Source organism: Toxotes jaculatrix, chromosome 10 (assembly GCF_017976425.1).
Source record: "Toxotes jaculatrix isolate fToxJac2 chromosome 10, fToxJac2.pri, whole genome shotgun sequence".
Lineage (NCBI taxonomy): Eukaryota > Metazoa > Chordata > Actinopteri > Toxotidae > Toxotes > Toxotes jaculatrix.
The window spans coordinates 21,674,219-21,687,311 of NC_054403.1; the positions used below are offsets into that span (position 1 = coordinate 21,674,219).

General features: G+C 39.7%; 1 protein-coding gene across 1 annotated transcript in view; it reads right to left on the bottom strand.

Annotated features, from left to right (window-relative positions):
- slit3 (slit homolog 3 (Drosophila)) overlaps nucleotides 1–13,093 on the bottom strand; it is a 224,324-nt gene that overhangs the window by 29,178 nt on the left and 182,053 nt on the right. Inside the window, exons 17-23 of the mRNA XM_041047960.1 lie at nucleotides 13,030–13,093; nucleotides 11,545–11,688; nucleotides 9,079–9,242; nucleotides 5,676–5,808; nucleotides 4,090–4,158; nucleotides 3,872–3,943; nucleotides 2,189–2,260 (exon numbers count right to left, since the gene is read on the bottom strand). The exon at nucleotides 13,030–13,093 is cut by the window's right edge and continues 80 nt beyond it. Coding sequence (XP_040903894.1) covers nucleotides 2,189–2,260; nucleotides 3,872–3,943; nucleotides 4,090–4,158; nucleotides 5,676–5,808; nucleotides 9,079–9,242; nucleotides 11,545–11,688; nucleotides 13,030–13,093 — 718 coding nt within the window. The remainder of the gene's footprint in view (nucleotides 1–2,188; nucleotides 2,261–3,871; nucleotides 3,944–4,089; nucleotides 4,159–5,675; nucleotides 5,809–9,078; nucleotides 9,243–11,544; nucleotides 11,689–13,029) is intronic.

The window sequence follows — 13,093 nt, forward strand, 5'->3', positions numbered from 1 at the left end:
TCTTCAGCTGCAGACACACCATCATCCCCTTTTATAATGGAAAATAAATAAATTATTTATGAAAGAATAACACAAAATAAACAGAAAGCTTATTTTCATTGTTGGGCAATAAAGCTTGTCCTGGTCTCTGAATGGAATATAAACAGTCTCATATGGTCCTGCGGCAGGCTGTGGGGTGTATATGCATGTGTGTCTGTGTGTGAAAAAAACAACAAACCAAAAAAAAACCCCTTTGTGTCACAGGGACAAACTGTAGCCTGTGATGTGTATCCGTGTGAGGATGTGCATTTTTGTTTTGTGCCTTTGGGTTTTCATGTATGTGCTGGATGTGTGTATTTTTGTGTCTAAAACTTTTGTCTCCAAGGGCTCAGGGACTGCAGAGTGTGTGTGTCCTTTGTGTCTCGCAATTTGAGTCTGTTGCCTGCTGGATATAAGTTCACATTCCATTAGAGTGCAGGGCTGTAGCAGGGGACAGCTATCAAACCACTACTATTGGAAAAGTGTGTGTGTGTGTTTCTGTGCGTGTGTGTGTACATAATTCAGTGTGTGCATGTTCAGGTCAATGTGTACCAGTGAGCATAGCTGTGTACCTGCACACATATTTGTGTATGTGTGTGTGTGTCTGTCACCTCTTTTCACAAATTTGTGCTTGAGTGTGTGCTTAATGTCTTTACGTGTTTGTGTGCATCTCCGTGTGTGTTTGTGCGTCTATGTATGGTGGTCTAACAGCCCCCGCGCAATGCTGGCCCAGAGGGGGTTGTGGGTAATGAGGAAGTGACAGTGATGGCTGCCTGGCAACCAGTTGCTATGCGGGGGCAGAGAGGGAGCAGTCCCCACGGCAACATCAACTAAAATGAAGGGAAGAAAGGAGGGAAGGATAAAAAAAAAGCGATCAGTAAACTTCTGCAAGGTGAAAATCTTGTAAGAGATACAGTCAATACATAGAGAAAAGGCCAGAAACAAAGCCGACTTCTCTGAGGGTGAAACACTGACTTTTTCTTTCTAAACAAACCGAGGTGGTCAAAGTTCCGGAAGAAATGTCTACAGAGATTAATACAAGGTACAGGAATCAGATCTCTAATCATTACCTCATGTTGGTAGAGTTTTTGGTTGAAGGTTACTTTCACAGAACTTTTACAGACATTTATCAGTATATCTTACCGTAATGCATTTTGAGATATTAGCATCATTTACAAGACAATCAGCCTCAGGTCTGCATGTGAAACCATGAGATATTCTGCTGATATAAACATCACCTTCAACTTATTTATCCTCTTTAATATGCAAATGAGAAAATATACTCTCTATGATTCAAAGAAAGGATGAGATGGAGCAGAATTTTCTTTGAAAAAGGAAACACTGGGGATTGTGGGCAATGAAGAATTATGTTTGCAAGCTAGCTAAGTTTAACAAAACGATAGAAGGGCGATGTCAATGAAATTAAGAAAAAAATGTTTTTCATTTACATCTACAGGCTTCTTTTTTTTTTTTAACTACTTTAAGGTTTGTGGATTATCCAGAGCAGCAGTTTGGGTGAACCAACCCTTTAAGTGACCCATAGACTCTTCTAATATGGCGCTAATTCACAGTGATAAAGTATCATTTAAAATGCTACATGGTGCATGTATTATAGACAAAAGTAAATCCCGTCAATGTTGTGTATGTAAATCGCATATAGACAGTATGTGTGTGTTTAGCAGTTTGTATGTGTGTGAGAGGATGGTCAGACAGCAATATTCACGTGCATTTTGCGCGTGCGTGTGTGTGGGTGTGTGAGACAGAGGGTGGACAGCCAGATGGATGACTGAGAGAAACAGAGGCTGAAGGTCGATTCATCAAACACAACATTGGGCGGAGAGAGAGAGAGAAAAGGAGGAGAGGATGGATCGAGGAGAGAGAGGGAGAGACAGAGTGAGGGGACACAAGGGGAGAGAGGGGCCAGAGCATGCAGATAGAGATGGAGTATTAAAGAGCACATGAGAGATTGTTACTTTTATCTCTTTTAGTGCCCTGAAACAACAAATGATTGGGTGGCTGTGGCTCATTTTGAGACTGGGTCTTAACATGGCACTTGGCCTGACACCAGGGGAATGATTAAACTTTGATTTAACTCAGTACTATAACTAGCAAAGGGGAGTGCTGAATATTGAATCCACTGCGGCACTTGAAGATGAAGCTTGCTACTCACAGCAGGCGAAGTGACTTGAGCCCGTCGAAGGCATGGACTGGGATACAGCGAATCTGGTTATAACTCAGGATGCTGGAAGACAGAGGACATTCACAAGGTCACGAGACTGACTTTCTGACTCAGGGTGTTCTTGTTCACAATATTATTTCTCTTTTACATTTTCATTTCAAATTCTTTTCTCTTATCTTGAAGACTACATCCCTGAATACATAAAAATTAATGTAGAGGGACTGAGAGGATAAAGAGAAAAAGAAGAGGGTAGACATGAGAGGTGACACAGCAGATTTCATTTTACAAAACTCAGCACAGAACCTGTAGCCACTGTAGGTTAAACAAGGGGAAATTAACAAGAAGGGGGCACGTATTTAATAAAGTAGAAAAATTAGATAGAGGTGAAAACTGCCAGAGACTAATCTGGTATGTTTGGAATGTCAAGCTCCCACACCACAGTTCATTTTATTTCTCTTTTAAAACTGCTAATAAACCAAAAGTGAAGTTTAGTGATGGAGGAAAAAGAAAGAGACACAATTTTATGGACAGAATTCTGGTTCAAATGAGATGAAGTTGGTCGTTTCAGGATGCTTTCATTCTTTTAACATAATTTGGCAAGGAGCCCAATAACTGTCCTTGTGTAAAAGCCAACTGTTGTTGTCTGATGTGTATTTTTAAGATAACCCAGCCTACAACATTGGTTCTCAGCAGGTTTTGTCTTATGACACATACATAATCAGAATTACTGAACTACTGAACTTATCAAGAGGCCTAAAGGTGTCTCAGAGGAAAGAGGGGAAAAAAAACACCCAAACCTTTCAGACCTCCAACTTCAGGTGGTTAACAACTGGCATAAACGCTGTAGAAGGATGCCTTACAGCCAATAAATCAACAGATTAACTGAAAGACTGGAAAATCCGTGGAAAGCAAAAGGTGAAACACCCTCCATCTCTACCTTGTCAACTCTTGGCAAGGATTTAACACAGAGAGTGTTCCAGTGATGCTATCTGGGGGCTAACAGTAGAAGTCTGTGGTCGCACTGGGCAGCTCCCAGGCGTGAATCAGTGCAACTGTATGAAATATGAAACAAGGAGTTGCTGGAAAAGAGCAAATATGCTCAACAGTCAACTTTCCCTGGACACACAAAATCCAATAAGTTGGTGTAAAATCCATGTAATATACTTGATAAGCTAAAAGCAAAAAGAAAAACTAACTTAAGAAAGAATGAATCTGTATGTAAAATAGACTGGAAGTAAAGACAGACGAAGCTGAGGAGAGGGAAATGTAAGATGAGCTGAAGCAGATTATATTTCAACATGTTCACTGTTCACTGTGTGGGGTGAAGAAGTGAAAAGATAATTTTGAGGACTTTCAGAAAGGACTATGAAAAACAATATACTCCATGTATATTGGGAAAGAGATGAAGAGATGATGCATGAAAAGCCTGAAATGAGACACAGGAGAAGGTGAGGAGAGAGACGAAGAGGGAGATGAGGGAAGAGATATTTGGGGTGAAAGGAGGACAGAACTGGAAAAGAGAAACATCAGAGAAAGAGGTATAAGAGAGCAGATTAATAAGAACACTGTTTTGTCTAGAGGCTTATAACCTGATACACGCACACACAACTCAAATATCGAGACATAAGTGTGTTTTTTGCATGACCAGGTGTGTGCGTTACCATAGTAACTTACAGAGTGGCTAGTTGAGTCATGTTGCTGAAGGTGTACGGGGCCAGTGTACTGATGCTGTTGTTGCTCAGGTCCCTGTGTAGATACAAACACACAGTAAATGCACACAGATGAACACGTGCATAAAGGGCACCCTGTATACATATGTAATTAGGTGTTAAACTGTCTGCACAAGGATTTGGCATGTGTACTCTATTCAAGTTTATGTGAGTAGTACATACACCAGTGACAGCTGCTTCAGGGATGCCAGCTCCTTGGGCACAGATGTAAGCATATTACCCTCCAGGTAACTGCAAAGAAAGTTGCATCGTTAATGTATTATGTATTACACACACAGAACTGACACACAAACATACGCCTATATGGGGTGAATATGGCTCATAAAAGTTTTGTTTTTGTAACCGCTGTCACACTAAAGACTGCAGAACATGTAAGACATGTAAAGGCAGATGACAGGAGGAGGGTGTGGGTCTCTTCTCATCTATCCCTGGGTGGCAAAAAAAAGTGAAGAACTCATCTCATGTAAGGGAGTGTGGCATTAACGTAACAGTGTTATCATGTAGCCTTAAACACATATTTCACCGACTGAAAATATACAGAATTCACCTTCTTGTCCTTCTCTATTTTTTTAGTATGTGGGAAACAAGTTAACACACGTATATCCACTCAAGCACACACACACACACATTTTATGATCCGTTGGTCTCTGTTCCTCTGTCTCTCAGGTCATAAGTAGGTCATGTGGACAGCATGATGTAGTGTCTTCTTCAGCCTGATCAATACCTAATCACTGCTATTGACCCCGCAGAGCAGGCCTATTTTACAGCTAGAGGGGTTTCTGTGTGTGTGTGAGTAATAACTCACCTTTCCGTTGAGAGATTTTGTTCCTGCTTTTTTCTAAATTCCCGATTTACACTGTTTTACCCTTGTTTTATGCTACATCAATTGAAACAATTACCATCATTATAGACATTTGCTTTATTGCCCTCTTTTTTCACCTCATTCTACAAGCTTGAAATTAAATATTGCACAACTGTCTTAGATAATTAGATAAATAAGCATGTTGTGTTTCTGTCTTGTGAGTGTCTGTCTTATGTCTCTCTAGGCAAAAGTCCGTAAAATCTTCACTATTCAGGCAAAAGATAAACAGTGGACCTTTACTTCTTTAGAGTTATCTTTGGCATTACAACACTGGAATTTTTTTTTTTTATTAAAAGCAATTAAAAAAATATATATATATAATATAATATAATATAAGGAATGTAACCCAAGGACATTTTCTGGTATCTCCTCTTAGATGTCGGTAACTGTTCTGGCAATCTTTCCGTCTCTCTCTGTTTGGCAACACAGCATTTCAGAATGTATCTGACTGTGTGTTGTACATATAAATATATAAATATCTGCGATTCATAGATTCATGACATCAACATCTGAACAAACACAAGTATCTGCAGCACTCACTTGAGTATAAACCAATCAGGTCACACAGGAAAAAAGAGAGAGAGGTGGTACGAGTGCGGGTGTGTTCACTAAATGCTTTGTTAGTTCCTGAAGCAGCAGAGGGCAAACTGCTGCATCAATATTGCACTGCAGCAATGTGTCACTGTGTGTGTGTTTACGTGTGTGTGGTTGTGACTTTGCATGTTATTGGAGAGTAAGCATTGACAAAATTGCCCATTTCTGTTGGTGTGCGTGTACACATCGGCTAATATGTTGTTGTTTTCTGAGTGTCTGTATATCTGAGCAAGTACATCCTTGCAGTTGAGTTTTGCCTTTGTGTGTTTGTGTCCATGCACGCGGAACTCACAGCTCTGTGGTGTCCTTGGGAATGCCCTTGGGCAGAGAGTGCAGCCCTCTGTTGCTGCATCGCACCACGCCGTCTGAGCACGTGCAAACGTCAGGACAACCAGACGCAGGAAGACAGCCATTATCCTCAGCACCTGGAGAGAGAGAGAGGAAAGAGAGAGCAGAGAGAGACAAGAAGGAGAGGGAGAAGGAAGAGAGGGATAAAAACAATGACAGAAATTAAAAAATGGACAGAGATGAGAGAGAAAGAAAGGCAACAGATAGAAGAGAAAGGGAGAAGGAGTAGACAGAAAGATACAGGTTAAGAGAGGCAAGGCAAAAAGAGACAGAGGAAGAGAAAGGAGAAGGCAAAGAGAGAGATAAAGGGATAGACATAAAGACTAAACTGTAAGTGTGGCACTCGGTCAGTTCCACTCAACTCTGGACTCAGCACTTTTTACGAGTAATATATAATCCATCTCAAATGACCAGAGGCTGATAAAATCAGCTGCACTTGTGTTTCAACATCTGGCTGCAGGACCTGCAGGCCGGTCACAGTCATATTAAAACCCCTTAGATGATTTTGAAGACATATTGAACAGATGTTGATAAGATGGCCTGTAACAACTTAGAAAACTCATGTAAATATAGCAGCAAAGTTGCAGCCTCCTGCAGTGGTGTGTTGGTATACTTCCTGCATTGTTTTGTCATACCAAGATATGAATATCCTTCAGTTAAAAAAAAACAGTGATTATTTGTTGTTCTCTCTTTTTTTTTAAACACTGCATTTAACCCTTTTTATGACAAAATTCTTTATGAAAGATTGAGGAACCTGCAACTTGTACATGGTCACCCTGTTTCCTTTCATCTTTAAACTGACACTTTTAGTTTTGCTGTGAAAAAAAAAAAAAACACATACACACAAACACATGGTAGGGACAAAAAAACATCTGAGTGATTGTAATCATCCTAACACTCAGAGATAAGAAGGATCAGAGACTAGAGTGTTGTTCTTGGCTTGGAACTGCTTCCATTTCCTTAGCTGACAGACAAACTCACACACACAGCTTTAATCTAGCGCTACAGTATGTAAATGTTGAACTGTGGTCCCAAATGTAAAACACGTTGAGTTAAAACCATAATGAGGGATAATGAAGAGTGGACACAAAGCCAATAATAACACAACTGCAATCTGTGTTGGTGTGTGTGTGTGTGTGTGTATGTGGAGAAACAAAGAAGATTAGGAAAGGGGAAGGCCAAGTTCATACTCATGTATGTTAATACTTTGCTATTTTTGCCTTTGTGCCAATATGCCACCATGTGCTACAGTGATTTACCTGGATGTGTGTGAGTATAAGTGTATATCCATGCACATGCTGTGTTTGGTGTACATTTAGTTTGTTAAATAGCTATCTCCCCCTGTCCTATGGTCATTTTCTCAGTCACTTTGTAGTTTTCTAATTGTGCTAATGTCTAAATGTCGACTAAATGGGCGCTTACGTGCCCGTCTGTAGAGCAGTGTGTGCAAATGTGTATGTGTGTTTCTTATCTGATGTGTGTAGCTAGCGAGTCCACAGGGATGTGTAGCCGTGGGCTGACTCACTCTACAGTTGGCTAATTGAACTAACATCTAAATGTGCGCTAAATATCTTCTCACAAATTCAATTAACTTTACCTTTCCCCTGGCTGCCTCTGGACAACTTAACAGCCATTTTACTCAGCTATAAATAGACCGGACATGGGGACCTTGGTTGTATATATGTGTGTGATTGTGTGCTTCTATTCTTTTGAGAACCAGTTTGAGATGTACACCTTGAGAGAAGTTGCCAAGAGGTTAAGTTGCCCAGTTTGATAGTTAGCTAGTGTGCCTGTCAGCAGGGTATCTTCAAACCTTTGCAAGTTGATGGGCCGTCGGCCAAAAATCAACTGATTTCATGTTGGTGATAAGCTAGATCTTTGATTTTCACCATCAAACCATTAGTATCATATTAGGATTTCAAGGTCAAAAACTGGAACTTAGGTCTGTATGACAGCTCCTCAAGTCTCCCAGAAATGAATTTGCATTTATGACTCTCTGTATTAGTTCAAGTTAAAATGAGACATTCCATGTAACCACTGTAAGGCCCTTGTAAGGACAGAAATACCAGGGCTTGAGTGTGGTATTAACCATTTGAATTTATGTTTGTGCAGCTGAGTGAGTTTGAAGGTAGATTTGTGTATGCGTGTGTGCTAGATTCAAGAATAAATATTAAGACCTGATACCATCTTAGAGTTTCCTTACTTGAGCCAACCCAGCTAACTACTTTCCAAACTCATTTTCAGTAAATGGTTGCAGCACAGCTACAGGAAATTAGAAAAGTGTAATGAATTCAAAGAAACTCAGGCAGGAGACAGAAGCAGAATGAGATGGAGAGAGAGAGAGGAGGATCGAAAAGAGTTTAAAGTGTGAGGCTACAAAGAAAGAAAAAAGGGGAAAAAGAAAGAAAGATGTAATAGACAGGAGAGCCAGACCACACTTTGCCTATGGCGTCAAACTTTGGCGGCCAAGCTGATGGCCTAAGTTGCTATAGGCAGGCATCGTCGTGGTAACAGCAACGTCACTGTAGAAACCACAAGCTGATGTCATCTAAGGCTGCTGTTTGCCAGTGGTTAGCCTACCGATCATTCTGTCCTCACAATACCCAGCTGAGCATGTGTATATGTGTATCTCCTGGCTTAACACATAGGACAATGGAAGTTTCTGCCCTGAGTATCTGGAAGGATTGTTCCACAAAAGACAAGAATCCAACTTATACTGGGAAAAAAAATCATTATTTAACAGCATAGATTTAACAAGTATTCTCTGCTGACCTTTTGCTTACTAACCGATGCTGCACTGCAGCAGGAATTTCTTAGTTCCACTAATAATGTGGAGTCTTATTTACCTTCCTCAAATAACCGAGCTTTGTGTCTCTCAGAGGACTTAAAAAAAAACTTTGTGTTACTGTATATTGGCATATTGGGCATGATCACCAAACATAAAAGAACTTTTGCTGATGAAATTTCCTCTAAAGGGTCTTCCTTGAAAAATGGAGAATGCATTCAGTAATTGGGATGAGTAAACATGATGCAAAGTACACATTTAATTCACCTTTCAGTAGCTTCACTCATGCTCTTATCAGTACAGGACACATGGCCGCTGACTGACACATCATTTGTTTCAGGTTTCAGGCTGTGACCTTTTTGTTTTTCTGACACACCAGTGTAATTTCAAATAGATATGGGATAAGCAGCCACAATCCTGTGTAACTTGGTAGAATAATCCTGTACAATTTCAAGTATTGTTCAGGTCCTGATTTATGTCCAAATTGCTTTTATGGAAGTAAAGAAAAAACAAAAAAAACCCAATTAACCTACTGTGAGGGGAGACAGAAAGAAAGGCTCACCGTCACATGTAAAGTCAGGGGTAGCCACGTCCTGGATGGGGATCTCCTTCAGAAAGGCTGGCTTCTGACAGCGAGGGTTTCCACTGACCACCCTGGTCTTCTTTAGCCACTGACCCAGCCAGGCCAAATGACAATCACACACATACGGGTTGGACAGGAGGTTACTATGGAAATAAACAGCAACAGAAAAAGTAAGAGAGGGAGATGATTGAAACAGGGTCAATACCTTTATACAGCATATGGTCACAGTGAAAGAAATGGAGACCAGTACAGGCAGCTTCTTAAAAATGTTGCTGCACAGTTGTAGCTACAGTGCATCCTTTCTTTTCTCCGCATTATAATGAATTCACATTTGCTAATGTTTTCCCCGAAATTTGCCTTCACAAACAAAATATTGATGCATAAATTCTGAGTGAGCAGATACCATCCAAGACAATCTGCACTCACTACAGATTATAGGCAGGACCCATAATAAGACTGTGGCTTACAAAGCAGTGCACAAAAACTGACAAGAACAAAAAAAAAAAAAAAAAAACACAAAGAGAAAAGAGAGACATTATTAGCTCTTCAGGACAAGAGCCACTCCAAATTTTGAAAATGTATGTTTGAATATTAAAAGTATTATTATATGGTATATTTGGTATAGTGTCTGCTGCAAACGATGAGGAAAACTGTTTTTTTGGTCAGTCATAAATATAACAAATTTAGATGGAAGACAAAGAGGCAAGAAGAAGAGAGAGAAAGGGAACAAAAGAAAGGCGAAGAGAAAAGGTTATCAGTTATTTTTATTCACTTTGTAAAGAATGAGAGATGGAGAATGAAAATGAAAAGGTGGCGAGTGAGAGAAATTGTGAAAGAGAAAGAAAAAGAGAAAAGGTTATCTGTCCATTTTATTCATTTTTGATCACCTCTCGTTGCATTTTGTTGCTTTTATAAGACTGCTCATGTAATATTTATGCTGAACCACATTTAAACTGAAGGCGGTGAGATAGTAGGTAGCATTAGCAGCACATACTAGGAAAACGTGGAGTGCAACTTTTTTCTGTTGCAGTCCAATTTTTTTTTTTTTTTTTTTTAATTACAAAGGTAATACAACCTAAAAAGCATCAACAGTGAGTGAAAAGAAATTGAGATTTGGATGTGCTGTCAGGTTGTATAACAAGAAAATATAAGTTGAAAACTTTTCTTGGGAATTAAATATATCTTTAATGATGACGGGATGCCTCCTAATTGCGTCTAGAGATGTGCAAGAGGCACACTGCCTTACACCACATCTACTGCTGAACTCACAAAACTGAATGTTGCTGTTTGTGCTACAATATTAATGGTGTGCAGTTACAGATAGGGACGAGTTATTTCCTCATTTCCTTGTAATGAATTGACCTCACTGCGTGGCTACCAGACCTAAGCTAAATCCCTTCCTTCCTTTTCAGTGTGTTAATCTTTTAATTAAATGGACAAACTCTATTGGGAAACAATGAACTAAAAATGGAGACAGATATTAGAAATTGTAGGGAAAACAGAGAAAAGATAAGGAAATGAATAGAGGAAGTGTTAAAAACAGAAGGACTAGAAATAAAAACTATGCATCTTTCTTTCATGCAAAACAGCAGGCAGGTTTCGCATAAAAAAATACCAAAAAAAAAAGAAACCAATGCTGAAAAAAATGAATGGTGACAAATGACAGAAATGAGGGAAATATAATATCTTTCCATTTGTGTAGTGATAATCACCAATAACCCCACTGAACAATCCTGAGTTTATGCAACAGTGCAACCATCCATCCTCCACCTCTACTGCCCCGATTTTCTCTCTCTTGTCGTCCACCTTTTCTCCCAAAAGACTCAAGAAGAAACTTAAATCAAATATGACAGGTACATAGCAGGACAGAGAGCAAGAACAAAAGGCAGAACAAGGGAAGGAAAGAAAGAGTGAGCAGAGAGGATGTGAAGAGACCTTTGTGGCTTGGCAGGTCTCTGTTCACAGTAAGACAAAAATATATAAAAATCAACCTGTAATGTTTTATTGACTTGGTAAAATCTATTATTTACAGCCTTCACATCTATGTGGTCAGAAAGCACGTATTCAAGTAACCACATGTCTCGCACCACCTTGCCTTCCACTCTCTCCTTCCTAACAGTAATGTTATGTGGCATGTTAAGGGCTGTCATAACTTTTCTTCATTGCCACTTGTTCTGTACGTCTCTGCACAGACTGAACACCAGTCAACATCATCACACAAATTAAAGTGTGTCCTCCGAACACACAGCCACTGGAGAGAGATAAAGAAAGAAGCAGAGACAGAGGAGGGGGGAGATGTGGCTAGATCTGAAAATGGACAAAAATAGATTGAAGAGATTGTGACACACATCGAGAGATAGCAGGAATAATGGGATAGAAACAAAGAAAACAAAGCAGGAAAATATCCGATATAAAGTGCAGGAAAGGCCGCCGGGTATGACTCACATGGTGGACAGGGAGTGCAGGGTGGAGAAAGCTCCTGGGGCGATGCTGGAGATCCTGTTGTCGTACAGTGACAGCAGACGCACAGAGCTGAGACCCGTAAACGTGGTGTTGTCAATGCAGCTTATCTGGTTGCTCCGCAGCATTCTGGAAACACAAATATTAAATATTTAGTGAATGAAAGCTAAAAAGTAATTGTTTGTACATTTTATTTTACCTTGACAGCGAGAGATTATAATAAAATATAGCCTTTAAAGCACAGACTCTGGACTTTACAGATGAACTTAGAACTGATTATACCCTATAATATATTTTTTTATCCCTCTTCCTTGAGGGATGTTTTTTGACAGGCACTCTTAGTGTATAAAACAGCTGAATAAAAACTACAAAATTTACATAATTTGAGTGGATAAAAAGAGACAGACAAAGAGGATAAAAGAACATATCCTATAATGACACGGACAAAAGATAAAACAGAAAGCAGGGCTAAATTCAAACCAGTCCCCACAAGACAACCGTGACAGACTCTGTAATATGACATTAGCTTTTGACATTCAGTCATGTGGGACCAGGCTAACTGAGTTAGTTAGCATTAGCAATCTCTGGGATGGGCTAACCTAGTTAGCAAGGCTATTACTGGAGCAGGGAGCCTCTTAACATAATACAGAGACAGCCATGATACCATTAGAGAGTCATTAGCTGGCATATATATATATACACGATAGCATTAGCTAGTCATTACTGAGCAAACGCAGACAACATTAGCTCATGATTTTATACACTATCCTGTAACCCCTAATTGGACGCTAGCCTATTTATGGTGGGTGTCCAAATTAGAGGAACGACAATATGCTGTCATTAGCCTTGATTTCTGGGTGAGGGAGTAAACAAATCCTCTGTTTTCAGTCTGGGGAAGAAAAAGTTAACAAAGTCCACCATAAATCAGATGCTAACACAAGTCATAGTCTGCACGTTGTAAGGCGTTCACAGCTATACAAGGTGGACATGTTGCAGGAAAAATAGTACACAGTGAACAACCTTTTGTTGTTCAAATAACTTGAAAAGTCTTTGTGTACAAGACAACGTGAGATGATGCAAGATTGACATATTGACTGACCTTGTAAAAGACTGGTGTATAGTCACTACATGGTGGTCTTGTTTTCAGTCATGCAACCGTGTGAATAAAGGTTTTAGGTTTCAGGTGTTTACTTGGGTACTGTTTTTGACATTTATGTTTACACTTGTGCATCAGGAGTACTTGCTTTTTTGTTGAAGGAAAAAAAAAAGCTTTTAAATATTTTCAGTCCCTTATAGCACTCGTTAGCATTCTGTAGCATGATGGGAAGAACTTGTGGAGTAACTTACATGTAGCCTACGTAAGAGCATTACTTTTCTGGTCATGCACACCACTAGCCCCCCCAAAAAATTATAACATTAATAAATAAATAAACTGTTGTACAGTATCACACACAACTGTAAACAACTTACAGAGTTTTCAGGCCAGTGAGGCCTCTGAACATTCGTCCCTGCAGTCCCGTTAGCTTGTTTCCTG